Source organism: Gopherus flavomarginatus, chromosome 9 (assembly GCF_025201925.1).
Source record: "Gopherus flavomarginatus isolate rGopFla2 chromosome 9, rGopFla2.mat.asm, whole genome shotgun sequence".
NCBI lineage: Eukaryota > Metazoa > Chordata > Testudines > Testudinidae > Gopherus > Gopherus flavomarginatus.
In genome coordinates this window covers 72,079,473-72,096,817 of record NC_066625.1, presented here as the reverse complement: position 1 = coordinate 72,096,817, position 17,345 = coordinate 72,079,473, and the positions used below count along the sequence as shown (strand labels likewise).

General features: G+C 39.3%; 1 protein-coding gene across 2 annotated transcripts in view; it reads right to left on the bottom strand.

Moving 5' to 3' along the window:
- Nucleotides 1-446: 446 nt before the first annotated feature.
- The window catches only part of SLC12A1 (solute carrier family 12 member 1), a 66,134-nt gene continuing 49,235 nt past the window's right edge, over nt 447-17,345 (bottom strand). For both annotated transcript variants that reach the window (XM_050966895.1, XM_050966896.1), the window contains exons 20-26: nt 16,513-16,656; nt 13,081-13,212; nt 12,459-12,570; nt 8,756-8,842; nt 5,930-6,065; nt 2,902-2,969; nt 447-939 (exon numbers count right to left, since the gene is read on the bottom strand). In XM_050966895.1, the coding sequence (XP_050822852.1) occupies nt 804-939; nt 2,902-2,969; nt 5,930-6,065; nt 8,756-8,842; nt 12,459-12,570; nt 13,081-13,212; nt 16,513-16,656 (815 nt within the window). In that variant the 3' untranslated portion in view covers nt 447-803. The remainder of the gene's footprint in view (nt 940-2,901; nt 2,970-5,929; nt 6,066-8,755; nt 8,843-12,458; nt 12,571-13,080; nt 13,213-16,512; nt 16,657-17,345) is intronic.

Genomic DNA, 17,345 nt, shown 5'->3' with positions numbered 1-17,345 from the left:
TGATAACACATCTTAACAGAATGTTACTTTAGTATTTCATTAACTTCACTTTGAAATCTATTTCATAACCATATGTGATTATTGCAATTATACATTTAATTTGGTTGCGTATAATAGTTTGAAAATTCATGATCAGCTATTATAATTTAGAAACTAATTTTCCATAAATCTAACTTTTCTGTTTCTCAGCTAGTTGGTTAGAAACTGTTTGCAAATAATGTCTCCTGAGTAACTAGCAAATATATTTGGTAGGTGTCTAAGATAGATGCATACATTCAAAGAGACAGCATATGTGTTTGGATATAGTACATTTTTATATAGACCGTAATTTTAGAAATGATATAATTGGGAAACGCAGCTTAAACAGACTATTTTAAGGTATATATATTACATTAAATTATCATTTTTAGTCAAATGCAGTGAAACTTTAGAGATATTGTCAATATGGGCTGATGTTATTGTCATTCTCCTTTATGTATACCTATCAGCAGCAATGTCAGCACAGTTCCGAAAGTAGTGTTTGTTTGAATAATTTCTACCCCTCCTGTTAATTGGCTCTTCAGTAACAAAGCCCAAAGCATTTTAGATTCTATATAAATAGCAGCTTTTTAAATTTTTGGTGACAGATATGTGGCACATAGTTGTTTTTTTAAAACAGGATATTTATGATTTGGAGGACATTCTCCATCAGTAGGTAAAATTCTGAGTCTAAACTCCTCAATAGTGTCTCTTTAGTATGGCTTTGTCTTTAAAAATACCTGTGTCGAAATCAAACGTACTGTATTCTAGGTAGTTATATTTTTCTAGGAGTAAAAAGTTAGTACATTTTTGTGGTTGCCCCTGACCAGTAAGATTGGAGGCAGGTTCTTTGAGAGAATTTCTAACCAAGCCATATATAGGTGATCAGACACTACTCCTTTTCTTGCCACTGGCAAGCTCCTGTTGAAGTAAAAAGAGGAGTAACATTAATGCTAAAAATATAGGGTAATCCTGATAATATGCTTTTCAATAAATAGTATCTTGAGTAGAAAACTATAACCAATCTACTTAAAACAATCACACAGCCTAAGCATGAACATTCAAAATGTCAATCTTATAATATATGGGGTTTCTCTTAGGCCCTGATCCTGAATCACTTACATATGTATTTAGTTTTACTAATGTGAGTAATCCCCATGAAATCAATGGGGCTGCTCATGATAGTAAAGTTAAGCATATAAAGTTAAGTGTTTGCAGGATTGGGGTAATAGAAATCAGAAATTAGTTACATGTCTAGCTTGATAAGAATCAGAGGAGAGAAAATATAAAACTGATAAGTCATACATTCCATCTGCTGTGTATCAATCAAGGTCTGCTCTAAATTATTTTATGATAGTTTATTCCCGAGAGATCTGGGTTGTACAGTAAAAAGTAATTTTCCATATAACTGTATACTGCAAATGCAGTTTCTGCCTCCAGGAGATTGTGTTGTAGCAGAGTCAGAGAGGCTTATCAAAACAAAACAGTATCTGAAGCTTATTCAAGCACTTAAAGTGTGGTTCTGCTCTAAAAAGTGGCTCTCTTAAAAATAGCTTCATGGTTCCATGTGTATTGGTCATTCTATTTGTCAAATTCAGAAGTAAGCATTTTTTCTAATTGCCATTCCTGCACAATCATCAACCTGGACCCTAAAAGTACATATATCTGATTCTTAGAACCTCACCTAAAGATTCTTCAATCCAAATTATACCCCAAGTAAAACCTGTGCAGTTCCTTCTCTGGGGGAATTCTGTGCCAGTGCACACGCGCAGAATTTATGTCCCCTGCAGATTTCTTTGCTTCCCCGCAGAAATATGACTTTCTGACAGGGAAGCAAAGGGAAGTCACAAGAGCGGCAGAGAGTTAAATCACTGTAGTGCAGGGGGTGGGACTGGGGAAGATGGCTCCCTACCCTGCATCGGGCTCAGCTGCTAGTCCTGGCTGGGCTGGGGAGGATGGGACTTCCTCTTCCCCTGCACAGCATCTGGGGCTGGGTCAGACCCAGCCCCAGATTTCTCCCCCAGCTGCAGGAAGCTCTGCAAACTCTCCCCCCACTCCTGCCTCCTGTACCCATCACTCCTCAGCTGCAGGGGAAGGATCCCTGTTTCTGGGGCAGGCCCAGTCCTTGCTCTGTGTCAGGGTTGGGTGCAGCCTCACCACTGAGTCCATGTCTGGGGTGAGGGGAGCTGCACAGTGATCTCCCACCTCAGTGCAGCCAGTGGCCTGAGCTGCTCAGTGCCATGTTGGAGCCTCCATATTTATTTGGCAAATAAAATTTGCAGGGTTTTAAAATATTGTGCTCAGAATTTTTAATTTTTAGGTGCAGAATGCCCTCAGGAGTAAATTCCATTGTCTCCACTGGGTTTTCCTTGGGAAAAAAAGATGGGTCCTGCAATCTGAACCTAGCTAACAAGTCTGGTTATGATGCATAAAACAAAAGAAGAATTCTCTCTCTCTCTGATATCAGTTGACCTTGCAATGTTAACAATAGTAAGAGAATTATTTTTGCCACGATAGTAAGCAGATACAACTCTGAATACGCAGAGAGTAAATTTGTTGGGTAGGAAGATGCCATTTTCATATAATTCTTTTTCAGAGTAGAACCTCATTTTAAAAGATGCAAAGAACTGTTAACTAAGAGTGAGCTTCAGCTTCATCCAGAGAACCAACATGAGGCTTGTGCGCTGCTTAAGTCCCACAAAAGTCCTCAAAATAAGCTTAAAAGGGACTTAAATGATACATAGCCCTTGTGCTGGACCTCTGAACAGAAGTGAATTTCACTTTGAGTGAATTAACATACATCTTTCTGTTGCTTGTATAAAAAAAAAAAACCTATATACAGGTTAACTTATTTATTTTCTGAGTTAAAATTGTGCAACTTACAGGACAATGAGATTAGCAGCCCTAGAGTGTTCTTGTAAGAGTTCATTCAAACGGACTTGACGGTAACTCTGGGGGGAAAAAATTAGATTCCATTAGACAATACAGTTTCCTGGGTGTGGAAATTACTCTGTGTTTGAGACAGAATGTACCCCTGTATTCACACCATACATACTATTGTAATAATCTTTGCACAAAGTATGCCTTCTAAGGTATCTTTCAAAAACTCATCATTTGCTGATCAGTATCATCCTGATAAAATATGTGTGGCAACATTGCGTGCAAAATTATAAAATTCCACTGGATGGTGTTATTAACACATGTTCCAAACTGAGGTTGGCAAACAGGTCTATCTTAAACAAAGGAATGGGTGCTCTGCTTAATTTGCATTTAAGCAGTAAACAGAGTCATCAAGCAGGAAGGGAAACAAAAGAAGCTCAAACAGAGGAGGAAAAAGCAGGGAACATCCTTCCACATAGACTTTTTGTCTGCTGTTACCCAGCTGGAAATGTTTTTCAAGAAGGGGACTGAAACTATAAATAGGGGAGATAAGTGCCCCTAGGGACACATCTCTCTCTCTCCTTGCCCGTCACATTCACTGCACCTGAAGCAACGGAGGAAGTTTTTGTTGGATTCTGAGAGAAGGGATCCTGACCTACGACATTTGGTGAGTACAGCTGCTGAAAGCATTGGGTGAGAAAATTTGCTTTGAATTTAAAATAGTTTGTTAAATTAGGCACCAGTAGTGTTTTATCTTTATTTCTCTTGTAACCATTTCTGACTTTTATGCCTCATTACTTGCATTCACTTAAAATGTCTCTCTCTGTAGTTAATAAACTTGTTTTATTGTTGTATCTAATCCATTGTGTTTAAATTGAAGTGTCTGGGAAACGCCATTGGGGTGGCAAGTAGTGTGCATATTATTTGTATTAAAGAATTAACAGACTTAATATAACTGTATTCTCCAAAAGGTAGCGGGGCAGTACAGGACATACATTTTTGGGAGGAATCTAAGACTGAGGGTATGTTGGAGTCACTCTGCAGTATAACCAAGGCTGGGGAGAGCCAGAGTATAACCCAAGTGTGGATGACAGGCTGCAGTTGCACACAGACACTCGGGTGTGACTTGCATGCTGGCAGGCTGTTTGTGAGCAGCCCAGGTGGGAACTCCTTCAGCAAGGCATCCAGGGTTGCAGGGCAGGGGAGACACAAGTGCTCATTAGTCTGGATTGTACCCATGTATGTCACAGTGGTAACATATCAGAGCTTGAGAAGCCATGAGTTATTTTGGCCAAATATTTGACAATGGATTATGGCTGTCGTATATTTCTTTAACTGTGCATTATGGCAGTAGATTACCTATTATGGCTGTTTGGGGAAACTGCTCTCTGTAGTTGCATTTTAATTTGTTACTACATTTAATTTGTCAGGTGCCCAGGTGCCATCTCAATGAGTATAAAAATAAGAATATATAAGAACCATAAGAACCGTCATACTGAGTCAGACCAAAGATCCATCTAGCCCCCAGTATCCTGTCTTCTGACAGTAGCGAATGCCAAGTGCCCCAGAGGGAATGAATAGAACATATCCATTCCTTGTTGCCCATTCCCAGCTTCTGGCAAACAGAGGCTTGGGACACCATCCCTGCCCATTCTGGCTAATAGCCATTGCCGGACCTATCCTTGATGAACTTATCTAGTTCTTTTTTGAACCCTGTAATAATCTTGGCCTTCAGAACATCCTCTGGCAAGGAGTTTCACAGGTTGACTGTGCGTTGTATGAAAAATTATGTAAATAAATAAGCCACCTTGCAGCCTAGCAGAGGTTATTCATTTTACTAAAACTTTCTAGAGGACTGATCATAATATATAAAGAGTAAAAATATTATAGTTGTTTCATGTATTTTTATGGACTATAACTTGCATTCATGAATGCTATTTTGAGGTTCAACCAGGATTATATCAAAATCAGACTGAGTTTCCAAAGGCTTCCAAAACACAACACACATAATAGAGAAGAAAAGAACACGGAAGATTAATGTCAATTGGTGCCTAACGCCTACTAGGTTTTAAGTTGGGATATCTTTACAGGTGTGAATTTCACCTACAAGGAGTTTGATGTAGCCTCCTCATCCTAATACACCTGTCCAGTACTCTAGAAAAAGGAAAAATAAACAAACTATGGTTCATATCAATCTGTTTTTAAGGAATAGTCCATCTCAATTTGAAATCTTGCCCTCAGTTTAATCCTGTGTATGATGAATAAGAATCACCATAATTTAGTTAAGCATTTAATCCCATGTATGATACCTTAAAGTGCCACTGGTATCTGAATAACTACTATTATTTTCCTCTCTAATTTTAGTCCTGGTTCTAATTGTGGTCAGAGAATTCCAACTTTTGAGTAACCCCTGAGGATGAGGGAGGAAAAAAACTCCATGCAGTAAACCTAAACTTTGTTGTTGCTATTCTTATTTCTATGAGTGGCCCTGCAGTTTCATGTTGCTTATTGGTTCAAATAGGTTTTTATTCAATCATTTGGGTCTTATGGTAATAACTAAGAGCCCAAGGCACAAAGTCTGGATTTGGATAATACAGTTTCCCAAGTTTACGGGTGTCCAGATCTAAAGTTCCAGTTTAGGTTCTTCTCTAAATACTTCAATAAGTTCTTTCCTCTCCGCTAAATGTATCGTCTCATCTCTTCAACCTGCCCTCGTAGCTAAAACCCTCCATTCTTTTGCTTCATGTAACAATCCTGTTCTTGGCCTTCCCTGAATGAGTGTATAGCTGCAGAGGTAAACATTTAAAGCCACACTGAGTACTCTAGATAGTCCTCTCCAGATCTTTGTACGAAGGAAAAATAACTTTTCTTATGATATGTACAATACAAACCCAATTCTTAAAAAATCAAATGCTGACACATAGTTAACATATATATATATCTCAAATTCTTAGCTGATATTTCAGATTTGTTCCCTAGTTTCTTTAGCTAGCTAGTCAGCAATATATAATAAAGTTAGGCAAAGATTTACCTTCTCCTTGAATGCTTCCAGCTCTGCATCTGTAATTTTCCATGGAGTCTCTCTTTTTAATTTCTCAGCAGTTGTTAAATCTTTGCAGCTTTCATGGAGGCGATATGGTTCAATCATCTCTTCAAAGAATTTCCAGCTGGAACAAGAATTATGAAAGAGGCCTCCCAGCAGGGTACTAACTCATTATTTCACAGATGATTTCGGTAAGGCAGGTCCCTACTGACTGCAGAATTGCAGCTGAATGACATGCAACATCTTTAAACATTTGGGGCCAAATTGTGCCCTCAGATACATCGGTGCAACCCCACTAAAATGAGTTTACATAGGTATAACTAGGAGCTACTTTTGGCCCACTATCTCTACAATGAATTTACAGCAAGCATTGGTGTCCTTGTAACATAGCCTATTTAAGATGCTGAAATGTTTTCACCGTAAGTCCAAACTGGAAAGTATTAGTTACTAAGGCTGCATCTACACTAGAAGCACTATAGCAGCGCAACTGCTGCAATGCAGCTGCGCTGCCATAGCGCTTCTGGTGAAGATGCTTTAAGCTGACAGGAGCGAGCTCTCCCTTCAGCTTAATTATGCCACCTCCCACGAGAGGTTGTAGCTATGTCAGCAGGAGAAACTCTCCTGTCTACACCAGTGCTTAGGTCGGTATAACTTACATTGCTCAGGGGTGTGGATTATTCACAGCCCTGAGTGACATAAATTATACCAAAGTAAGTTCTAGTGTAGACAAGGTCTACGTTTAATAAAGAATGCAGGACATTATGCCACCACTGAACATGCATAAATATTTTTCAGAGTTTTGTAGTGTTAGAAGTTACCTGAACAGTATACAGCTTTAATTCAATTAATAGCTAGTCTGTGTACGTTTACCCTAATGACAGGTGGAAAGAAGTTTTACGACTAAGGCTCTGGAGTGGGACTGAGGGATCTGGGTGCTGTTCCCAATTCTGCTATAAATTTTCTGTGTGACTTTGAACATACCTCAGTTTCTCTGTGCCTCAGTTCCCATATGTAAAATAGGGTTAATAATACCTCCTGTCTTGCAGGGGAGTTGGAAAAATAAATTCATAAACAACTGTGAGGTATTTTGATACTACTGTACTCGCAGGCTGATCTATATAGATAATTTTATCATTTTCAGCAGCAATTTCAGAGCTTATTCCTGCCTGTAATCCATGTGCACATCTCTTAATAAAATCAAGGGGATATGCCCACAGGTTCAGGGAGAAATATGACACTATTGCAAGTGTCCAGTCATGATTATTCTGTGTTATAAATAATGCTGAGCTTTCAAATGCATTTGCTCATGTGAATGCCAAATGTATTTCTGTTCGATTCCTCTGCAAATATACTTTTGGAAGATCATTACTCAGTTAACATGGGAAAGAAGAAAAGAATAATGCTCTTCACCATTCTGGGTATAATTAAGAAGAAAATACTGACTGTGGAATCAGAAAGGGTATGAATAATTTAAATAGCTTTGCTGATTTTTCAGAAATATAGTTATCAAATAGTAAATACTTTATATGTTCATAAGAGTATAATACTCTGCATTTCTATAATGTCTCCCATCCAGTGATTGTATAAGCAGTAATGAAACAAGTTAAGTATTGTTATCACCATTTTACAAATAGAGAATTGAAGGTACAGTGAGATTAAGTGGTTTCCCCATGGTTATACCTGAAGTCCAAGATGATGGGTGTGTGGAACAGAAAGAAAGAAGTATGGTATCAGAGAAGCATGGAGAATAGGCTGGAGGTCAGAAGGAGGTACGAGTAAACTGAAATTTCACAGAGGACCTTGAAGAACAAGGGAGAGATTTTGTACTGGATTCTGATAGGGGGAGGTATATTCTTCTCTGAGTATTGGTGAGGAAATGCTCTATTTAGGAGAGATTTACCTTGGGAAAGTTGGGACTTAGTTTGAGTTTGAAGGAGGACTTACAGGGTCTACTCATTTTGGGGAAAGTTCAATAGAAATCTAGAGGTGGTGGTTTGTTTTAGAAGAGAAGCGGCACGTTTACCTGCTGAATGGGGGTTAGCTACAACAGGTTCTGAAATACAGGATTTCTACTACCCTGCAGGCAACAGAGGGGTGGTCATCTAAGGCAGCAAAATAGAAGGCTAGAAAATGTGAAGTGGCTGTGAGGGCCGGTAGTTTTCTAGTTTGCCAACGACAGCAAAATATTTAATGCTGGCATAGGTCTCAGAATATTTCTGGCCAAGGCACTCAGAGATGGAATTTTTTGAATATTACCCATTCTTCAGTCCTCACTTGTCTTATCTAGAGAATAAGCTTTTAAAAAAATGTGTTATGCCTTCATTATATTTGAGTGATAGGAGACAGCGGTAATGTCCTTCTCTAGGGAAAGGAGCAGTGTGTGTGTTCGGCCTGCAAGATGGTAAGCTACTGAATGCCTGGGCGAGGTAAAACCCAGGGGACTCTGAAAGTCTGAGTCAGAGGGAAAGATGAGTCTTCAAGAGCTGCAGTGAAATCTGATGAATAGCATGATGAAGTCAAGGCCATGGAAACCAAAACAGATATGAAAAGCAGTTATAAAATGATCCCTGTTAAATTCAGTGGCTCATAACTGTGGGTCTCTAATTAGTCTTTGTATTAAAATAAAGTCTTATCATTACAACATAAAGTGGAGGGCTGTTTGTAGTATCAACCTTTGTATTGTGATTTTTAAAAGACTTTTTTTTTTAGTGCTCTTGAGTTCATCCTTTGATAATTTTTTATAATCAGTATAAAAGAAACGCCTCCCAGATAAAGAACTGCAGTGAAATAATGGGTTTTGGAAATGTTTCTTACCTCTCTTTGTTGGGTTTCATATTGATGTTGCCAATGATCTTAATATCAGCATATTTTATTCTGAATTTGCTTAGAAGTGAAGTCATCCTGAAAACAAAGGGGAGAACACTTCATCACTGCATTTTTAAGTACCTCAGATCAAAGAGTAAATGAGTTAAGTCATCAAAAGCAATCATCTAGTATTTTAACTTTAATTATATGACAAGTGAATTTATCTGAAATGCTTTAGTTAGTGTTTCTGTTTTCAATTACAGAATTTTATAGATCAACTATAAACTAGGGATCTGGCTATACTGGAAATGCTACAATGCCGCTGTAGCACTGAAGGGTAGACACTACAGTGATGGAAGGGGTTCTTCTGTCAGTGTAGTAAATCAACCTCTCTGAGAGGCAGTAGCTGGGTTGATGGAAGAATTCTGGGGTTAGGTTGGCTTTACTGCTAATTATTTCACATGTAATTTTTCACAGCTCTGAGCGATGTAATTAAGCTGACCTAATTTTGTAGAGTAGACCAGCCCTAAGTTACTTAGCGGAAGATCTGTGGGAATTGCATAAAGATACAGAAAGCAGGGGCAGCGGACAGAGGGAAGTATGTTTACACTTTAGGGGAAACATTGGTTCTTTGATCAAATATTCTAAAAGATTAAATTCCAAAAGATCTGTCATATACAAAAAAATAGGAGAGAATTCTCTCTTCCTGTCGACATTACAGACCTCTGTCATCAGAGTTATCAATGGAATTTATGTGCATTGAATAAATACAGCACAATTGTACCGATTAGAGAGGAGAATTTGGCCCACAGGCTTGATAAGTAGTATCTGGAATTTTATCAATCTGTGCACTCATGTGGTTCCACTACTATAGTGTCTGAGCACTTCCCAAAAAAATAAAATTAGAAAAACAACATATATATCTATCTCCATTTCTTCCTTTCCAGTCTGTAGGAGAAATAGCTTGCTTATTTTAGAGGTTTTATTTGTGTGCACTGTGTTTGAGGGTTAGCCAAGTCAGATATTGGTTTTGCATTTAGTTCTGAAATTGGCTACTTCTACAGTAGTAGTCAGGGAGTGGTTGCAGTGATTGACTTTCTAGGTTCCTTGCTTTCTTTTCTATAACTAATTTTTGGAATTTGGAAGGATCCAAGAGTTTCCTAGGGCAGATCATTGTGGTGATTTCTTCTTGCCTAAGAGGAGAGTTTTTATTTTCACTTGAAGGAGAAAGTTATCTGAACAGGATTAGGGAGGAACATTTCTTGCAGCTTATGTCTACATCTAGTCCAAGGTATGGCTGGCTGTTGGAGGTGGGTGCAGAGATTAGCTAAAGTGGAGAGTTTGGTTTGTGGTATAGTATCAAAAGTGTTGTCTGTGTTGATGTGGATTCTCCTCAGATGATAAATCTTTTAAACTTTATCACCATGTCAGGCAATGTCTCTTTCAGCTCCTTTGGAAAGCTTTTAGTGTTTGACAGATGAGGAGGATGCATAGTTACTTGCATCTCTGGATTCACAGATTAAATGGGCATACACCAAGGATTTTGTTTCAAATGATGATGTCCCTGTATTTAAGGTCAAAAGGAATAGAATGAGCAATTTGCCTCCAACTTAATCTTATCTGGGTATGGGTATAGAGAACGAGGTAAACTCATGTTGAGTCTGCAGTGTCAGTCATCCACAAAGACTAGGTCAGGGGACTTGTCAATGATAAAATGGTAGTCATTAAAGACGTTATTGACCACAGAGATTGCACTGATCAGCTTGAGCATTGAGTCCTGGCATTTGTAGAAACAGTGGTGGCAATAAAAATACCTGTGTCTGCCCATTAGTTAGTAAAGCTACTAAGTTCTGACATACCCATAATGAAGCCAAAACATCTTGCTTCAGCTCTAAATGAAATTGATTGTTTTCTGTGCAAGGTCAAAATCCAGAAGCCAATTGCTAGTCTGAGTAGCTAGACCAGACATTGCATGGTGGCCGTGGGGGGAAAGGAATCCTTCCTTTCAGGCAGCAGAGAAACTACAGAGCCATTCTGCATGGTTTATACCAACTCAATGATTGGAATACCCTCCACAGTTACTTATCTAGCCTTTTTTACACGGGTGTGGGAAGCTTGTCAGGATCTACAGAGCTCACTGCCACAATGGGGAGAGAGGTTTCACAGCTCCACTCCATGGAACTTCATCCATGCCCTTGTGGAATGTCAGCTATTCAAGTCCTCATAAGAGAATGCAACCAAACCACAGAGCAGCCTTGTCATGGCTAATTTCCAACTCATGCAATTATATCCTTCCTGCTTAAATTCCCCTTGTAGTGATAATTGGATAGTTATTCTTCACTTCCTGTCCTAACCAGTTGCCTAGTGATGCTCTGTTGTGTTAAACAGTTACTGAATTCCATTCCAAATTGTCTACTTTGGAAAGAATGGTGTTATATAAATGATTATTATAATGAGCTTACATTAGCAACTTTCTTTTGCACATGGATGGAAAGCAGACTATAGCTCAGAGGTCTAGAAAGTTTTAAAACTAAATGACTTGGTTTTCAGCTCTTAAAAGTTTGCACTTGCTAATCACATTTTTGTGGGCTGTCTGTCTATAACAGTGGTTTTCAAACTTTGGGTCACAACCCAGTACTGTCTTGCTCAGCACTCAGGGACCCTGGCAGCCGACCAGTAAAAACTAGTAGTCCCTACCTGTTCTGACACCGCGCTGCGCCCTGGAAGCCGCCAGGAGCAGGTGTGGCTCCTAGGCAGGGGGGAAACGGGGCTCTGTGCGCAGCCACTGCCCTGAGCAACAGCTTCACACTCCCATTGGCCAGGCTGGGGGGGGGCAGTGCCTGCGGGCAAGAGCCACACAGAGCCACTTGTACGCCTTTACCTAGGAGCTGGACCTGATGCTGGCCATTTCTAGGGCACAGTGTGGTCCATGGTAACAGGACAGGCGGGAAGCCTGCCGCTGACCGGGAGCCGCCGGAGGTGAGCCCATGCCCCAACCCCACATCCCAATCCACTGCCCCAGCCCTGAGCCCCCCTGCAACCCAGAGCCTCCTCCTGCACCCCAAACACCTCATCCCCGGCCCCACTCAACAGCCTGCATCCAGAGCCCTAACCCCCTCCTGCACCCCATCCCCCTGCACCAGCCCAGAACCCTCTCCCATACTCTAAACCCCTAACTCTTGGCCCCACCCTGCAGCCCTCACCCCTGCAGCCCTGAGTCCCCTCCCACTCCCTAAACCCCTCATTCCCAGCTCCGTTGGGTCACGGGCATCAACAATTTTCTTCAAGTGGATCGCCAGGAAAAAAGTTGGAAAATCACTGGTCTATGGCATATGCATCTAGGAGGCTTCATATGCAGTTTCACTTGTTAACTAGTCAAAATCATGTCGACCCTATAAAACACAATGATATTCCCATTACAGATTAAAGAGTGTCATTCTCTAAGGAGGGAACATGACCAATTAGGGAGAGAATATGTGAGGTGTGATCTTCCTATGCTAGTCATCATTTATATTTAAGATTAATGACCCCTAAGGCCCTTGTCAAGTGCTAGACATCTCTATATGAAATATACTTTTATTACTGTTCAAAATAAAGCTAGCTGGACTTGCTCAGAAATGCTAAGGTTACTACTAGAGGAGACTATATACAAATAATATTTATAAGCAATCAAAACATTTTAAACAGTAGTGGGAAAAATAGGTAAATTTACGCTAGTTTCTCATCTTCGATCCGGTTGATCTTTCCTCCAGTGAAGATCCTTAATTTACAATCCTTCCACTTTTTCCTCATAGTCAGAATATATGGAATTAGGAGTGTCAAACCTGGATAAACATATTAAATCACAAGAAAATCAAATGAGTATCTTGTGTGGTAAAAATCATAGGCACTGACTCTGTGAGTGCTCAGGTGCTGGAGCACCCATGGGGAAAAATAACTTCGGCGTGGTCAGGAGGCACTGGGGTCAGGGGGTGGAGCAGGAGCAGGAAGAGGCGGAGCAAGAGTGGGGCCTGGGGGGAAGGGGCAAAGTGGGGCAGGAAGAGACAAAGCAAGGGTGGGGCCTTTGGAGAAGGGGCAAAGTGGGGGCGGGGCCTTGGGGCAGAGCAGGGATGGAGCACCCACCCAGAAAAACAGAAGTTGGTGCCTGTGTTAAAAATAAAGCTTTCTCCTTTTCTTCATAGTGATATACACAAATTTATCTGAAAATATTTAAGCCATGTAAAAAATAACCTATATAATGTAAGTGTTATCATTTTATATAAATCCCCAAGAATGCATTTATATTTGGCAACGCAAAAATCTTTCTCCCTGTGGTGTCCTTTTCAATCTCTTACCTCCATCATCAAACAGCCACCAAACATCAATTGTTCCTTTCCCTTGTTTCTTTTTAAACTGATTGCTGGCTTCTAGCAGCCTCTGATTGAATTCACCCACATGCATAGACTGGATTGTGTTAATGCTGCTGTCTGAAATGAAAAAGAAAACTGTGTATCTTCTTTTCTTTTGAGAACTGAAGCGAAGCAACTTTCTGATAAATCTGTTTTCAGGAAATAAGGAGGGAAAAAACTCGTCATCTGGGTGAAATTTTTCTTTTTCCTGTTTCTTTTTGGGAGTTGGAACCCTTTGGACAAAATAATAAATATATGGAGGGGATGTTATGATAGGATCGTTAATTTGGGCAATTGATCTTGGATTACCACCAGATAGGTCTGCTCAGTGGTCTGCGAGGAGATGTTGGATGGGATGGGAACTGAGTTACTGCAGAGAATTCCTTCTTGGGTGCTGGCTGGTGAGTCTTGCCCACATGCTCAGGGTTTAGCTGATCGCCATATTTGGGGTCGGGAAGGAATTTTCTTCCAGGGCGGATTGGCAGGGGCCCTGGAGGTTTTTCGCCTTCCCCTGCAGCGTGGGGCACGGGTCGCTTGCTGGTGAATTCTCTGCAGCTTGAGGTCTTCAAACCAATTTTGAGGATTTCAATAACTCGGTCCTGGGTTAGGGGTTGTTATAAAATTGGATGGGTGGGGTTCTGTGGCCTGCCTTGTGCAGGAGGTCAGACTAGATGATCATATTGGTCCCTTCTGACCTATGAGTCTATGAGTCTATAATGGTGTGTCTTGTAGGGAATCAAAAATGATTAGTGAAATTTTGTCTAATCTTATAATAGTTTATATTATCTTTTACATTAAACAAAGAATATACGCTAGTTTTTAAATGTGGAGTTATAAAGCAGTGAATTGATTTTAGATAATGGCATAAGGTGATATTTTATTCACCATTAATTATTATATAGATAACGTATTGAAATGATTCAGGCCCCAAACCTACACACTTTTATGCATGTGCTTAAATGTATTCACATAAGTAAAGCCAACCCCCCCCCCCACAAAACATTAGGAGACATCTTCATTGACATAGTGAAAGCATTCAGTTCAGTATCTCACAAAGGCATGGTATGGTGCTTTCTGTCAGCGAGGAGGATCACATGTGATATGACTCCTGTTTGATTGTCACCACATGAGCTTTCTTTGACTTTCCTACTTAAAGTCAGCGTGTGCGTAAATGCTTACAGGATGTTTGCTTTAGTGTCATTTTGGGACATGCTTCCAGTTATATCTGTTGGAGGTACATGGACTGTCTTGGTAACATGGTTCTTAGGCCTCAATGCTGAAAACCCTTAGTGCACAAATAAATCATCTTCTGAACCTTAATAGATCAGCACACACCACTTCCGTAGGTACCAATTGGCACTGCGTGCATGAGCAAATTTGCTCTGGTGTTAGTTTGTATGGTATTGGGACCTTATTGCATCAAATTATAACAACTGTAAAAGGGAGCAGGTTTCTGTGGATGAGATAACCTATTCTAAAATGGGTATCATTGAAACATAGGCAGATAAGAACTGTATTGAAAATGTAAGGAATAACAATTATTTTTACCTTTTATATCATAGAAATATTAATGTGTTGCAAAATATAGAATCTTCCATATAATACATTATAGAGCTTGCAAAAGGGAGACATGGACAACTAACTAGATACAGAGAAGGTTGAGGTGGGGCAAAGACCTAAAGACCTTCTGGGCAATTTCCCCATGTAGACAAACCCTAAGCGTAGGAGGACAATGTAAGCATGGGACATATATAATGCCCTGAAAGGTCTTTGTGTTAATTTTAAAAATATGATTTGCTTCTTGTTGCAATGTTGGTTCTGTCTAAAAATGTAGATTTTTGTCTATATACTAACAATATTTTTTCCCATTCCATCATTCTTTGAAGCCAGTGACTTTATTACAGTTATCTTCCAATGATTTCAAAGAGACAGTGTCAGAGCAATATTTAAAGTGAAGCAGACAGGTTTCTTTATAGGTTTTGCTCTGATGTATTAGGTTCAGAAGATGCTTTGTGCAGTCTTTGAGTGTTCCTAGAGTTTTGACAAGATAATTCTAAAACAATTATCAGCTTTCCTGTGTAGTATGGCATCTATGTTGGGAGTTCTAACAACTCCAGGGAGAATATAAACAAAATGGGAAGACAGGGATATTTACTAATATAATGTATTTTCATATTTCTGTTTGAAAAGTGTGCAGAGCAAAAGTGTGCAATATGTATTTCCTATTAGAGCTGACCAGAAAATAGAAATCCCTTCCTGCAGAAAATTTCAATTTTCTTGAAAGGGCAGTTTCTGTCAAAATGATTTTCCAGTGCAAAATTCCCAACCTACTCTATTTTCTTTCTGAACTGACCAGAAAAGAGTAGTTAAAGCATGTTATATTTTGTAGCATTTGTTATGAGAGGGAATTCTACTCTAACATGCAAAATTAACTGAGCACTGCCAAGTAAAGAATTGACGACATTTTCTGCTGCTAGTCTGTGATATCTTCTTGATATCTCTGGGAGTTGAGTGTATAGATAGACCATAGTCTCTGTAGTAGAAAATTGAAAAAAATATTTTTATGAATGCAAAAATGGTTTTGGATGGGTCATTATCATACCCTAACAATTGTAAAATGAGAATCTTCATTCAGTAAATCTTTTGCTGTAGATTTACTATATTTCTCATATGGTTTGTTTTTTTGTATCCCATATAAATTTCAGTAGTCTAGATCCTACCACACTATACTACTTACAGTCCATTTTATTTGTTTCATAACATGTTGTATGTTTGCTTTCAGTGGTTATGCATACATCGGTTCACTCCTTTAGTATGATAGCGTACCCACAACATAGAACAATGGCCATTTTTATTACATATTTTTCATCTACACATTATGGGTTTGTGTAAAATAAATAATTGTTCCCTGAATTCTGTGCACAGTTCAACATTTTTATAAAATTTCAGAAAAATGACCCCAATATAAGAAAAGAACTTGCTGATCTGTGTTTGTTCAAACATTTAGTAGCCATACCCAATGTTATCAATTAGATTAAAAGTAAAAAACCAAAGCCATGCATTTCCTCTGAAAAATGACAGAAGAAATTAGTTCTGTCATATCAGATAACATCTTATACCAGAAGACATCACTGTATACCTCATTACATAGTTATCTCAACTAATATATTTATGTTCAGGGGGCAAAATGTAGTACCAGAACCCAAGTCCACAGCATTCTCTTACTCCACTGGCACATTTCCCTAATGTGTTGTCTGACTTAAATGGCAGCTCCGCTAGCTAACGTCAAAGGACGCCATTGTACCTTAGAAGCTTTTCTCTAGAATGAAGGTATAGCTGTGTATCAGTGAAAGTGTTTTATGTCATTTACAAGCTTACCTTTTTTGGTTACATGCTTGGTAATATTGAGCTTTCTGGCTTTGCCAAACAATCCACGGATACCATGACTTTCTTCTTCAAATTCATTGTCTTTAATAGTAGCTTCTAGTGCCAGCCTCTCCTGCTCTAACTTCTCTAATTCCTCTGTTAATGGAAAGCAACACTGGAAACTAGTAACACAATAATTTGCAGTTTAAATGAAACTGTTGATGGTAATAACATTGAGAGTTATAATTATCTGTTATGATTATTAGTATACACTGTAAAAATGTTGGGATATGGACAATTTTTGTGAAATGATTTTCCTAGTAGGTGGCAGGAAACTCGATAAATCTGTGAAAGCTCTAGTTCAGACTGCAACATCCTCATCCACAGAGATTGCATTGTTATCAAGTGTTACTCCATTGCTCTCTATCTTTAGTTTCCTAGTCCACCAGATCAGAAATAGCAGTATCACTGTACTTTATAATAAGATCATACTTTGAGGTTTTTTTCTTTCAGGGATATCAAAGCACTTTATAAAAGCTGATTTTGTCCGGCTTGGGAAACCAAGGCACAGAAGTAGTGATTTGCCCCAGGTGAGTTATAGAGTTTAAGGCCAGAAGGGATGACCCGATCATCTAGTTTTACCTCCTGTATATTGCACACCACCACCCCCACCCAGCACCTGCACACTAAACCCAACAACCGAAATTAGACGGAAGTATTCAGCCCACAGGAGACTGGACTATTACTTGCCAGAGGCAGAGAATCGGAGGGGCTGACTGAGTTCACTAACCAAGGTCCCAGTGCACAGTCCTCTGAAGTGAATGGAGTTTTCTCATTAACTTCAG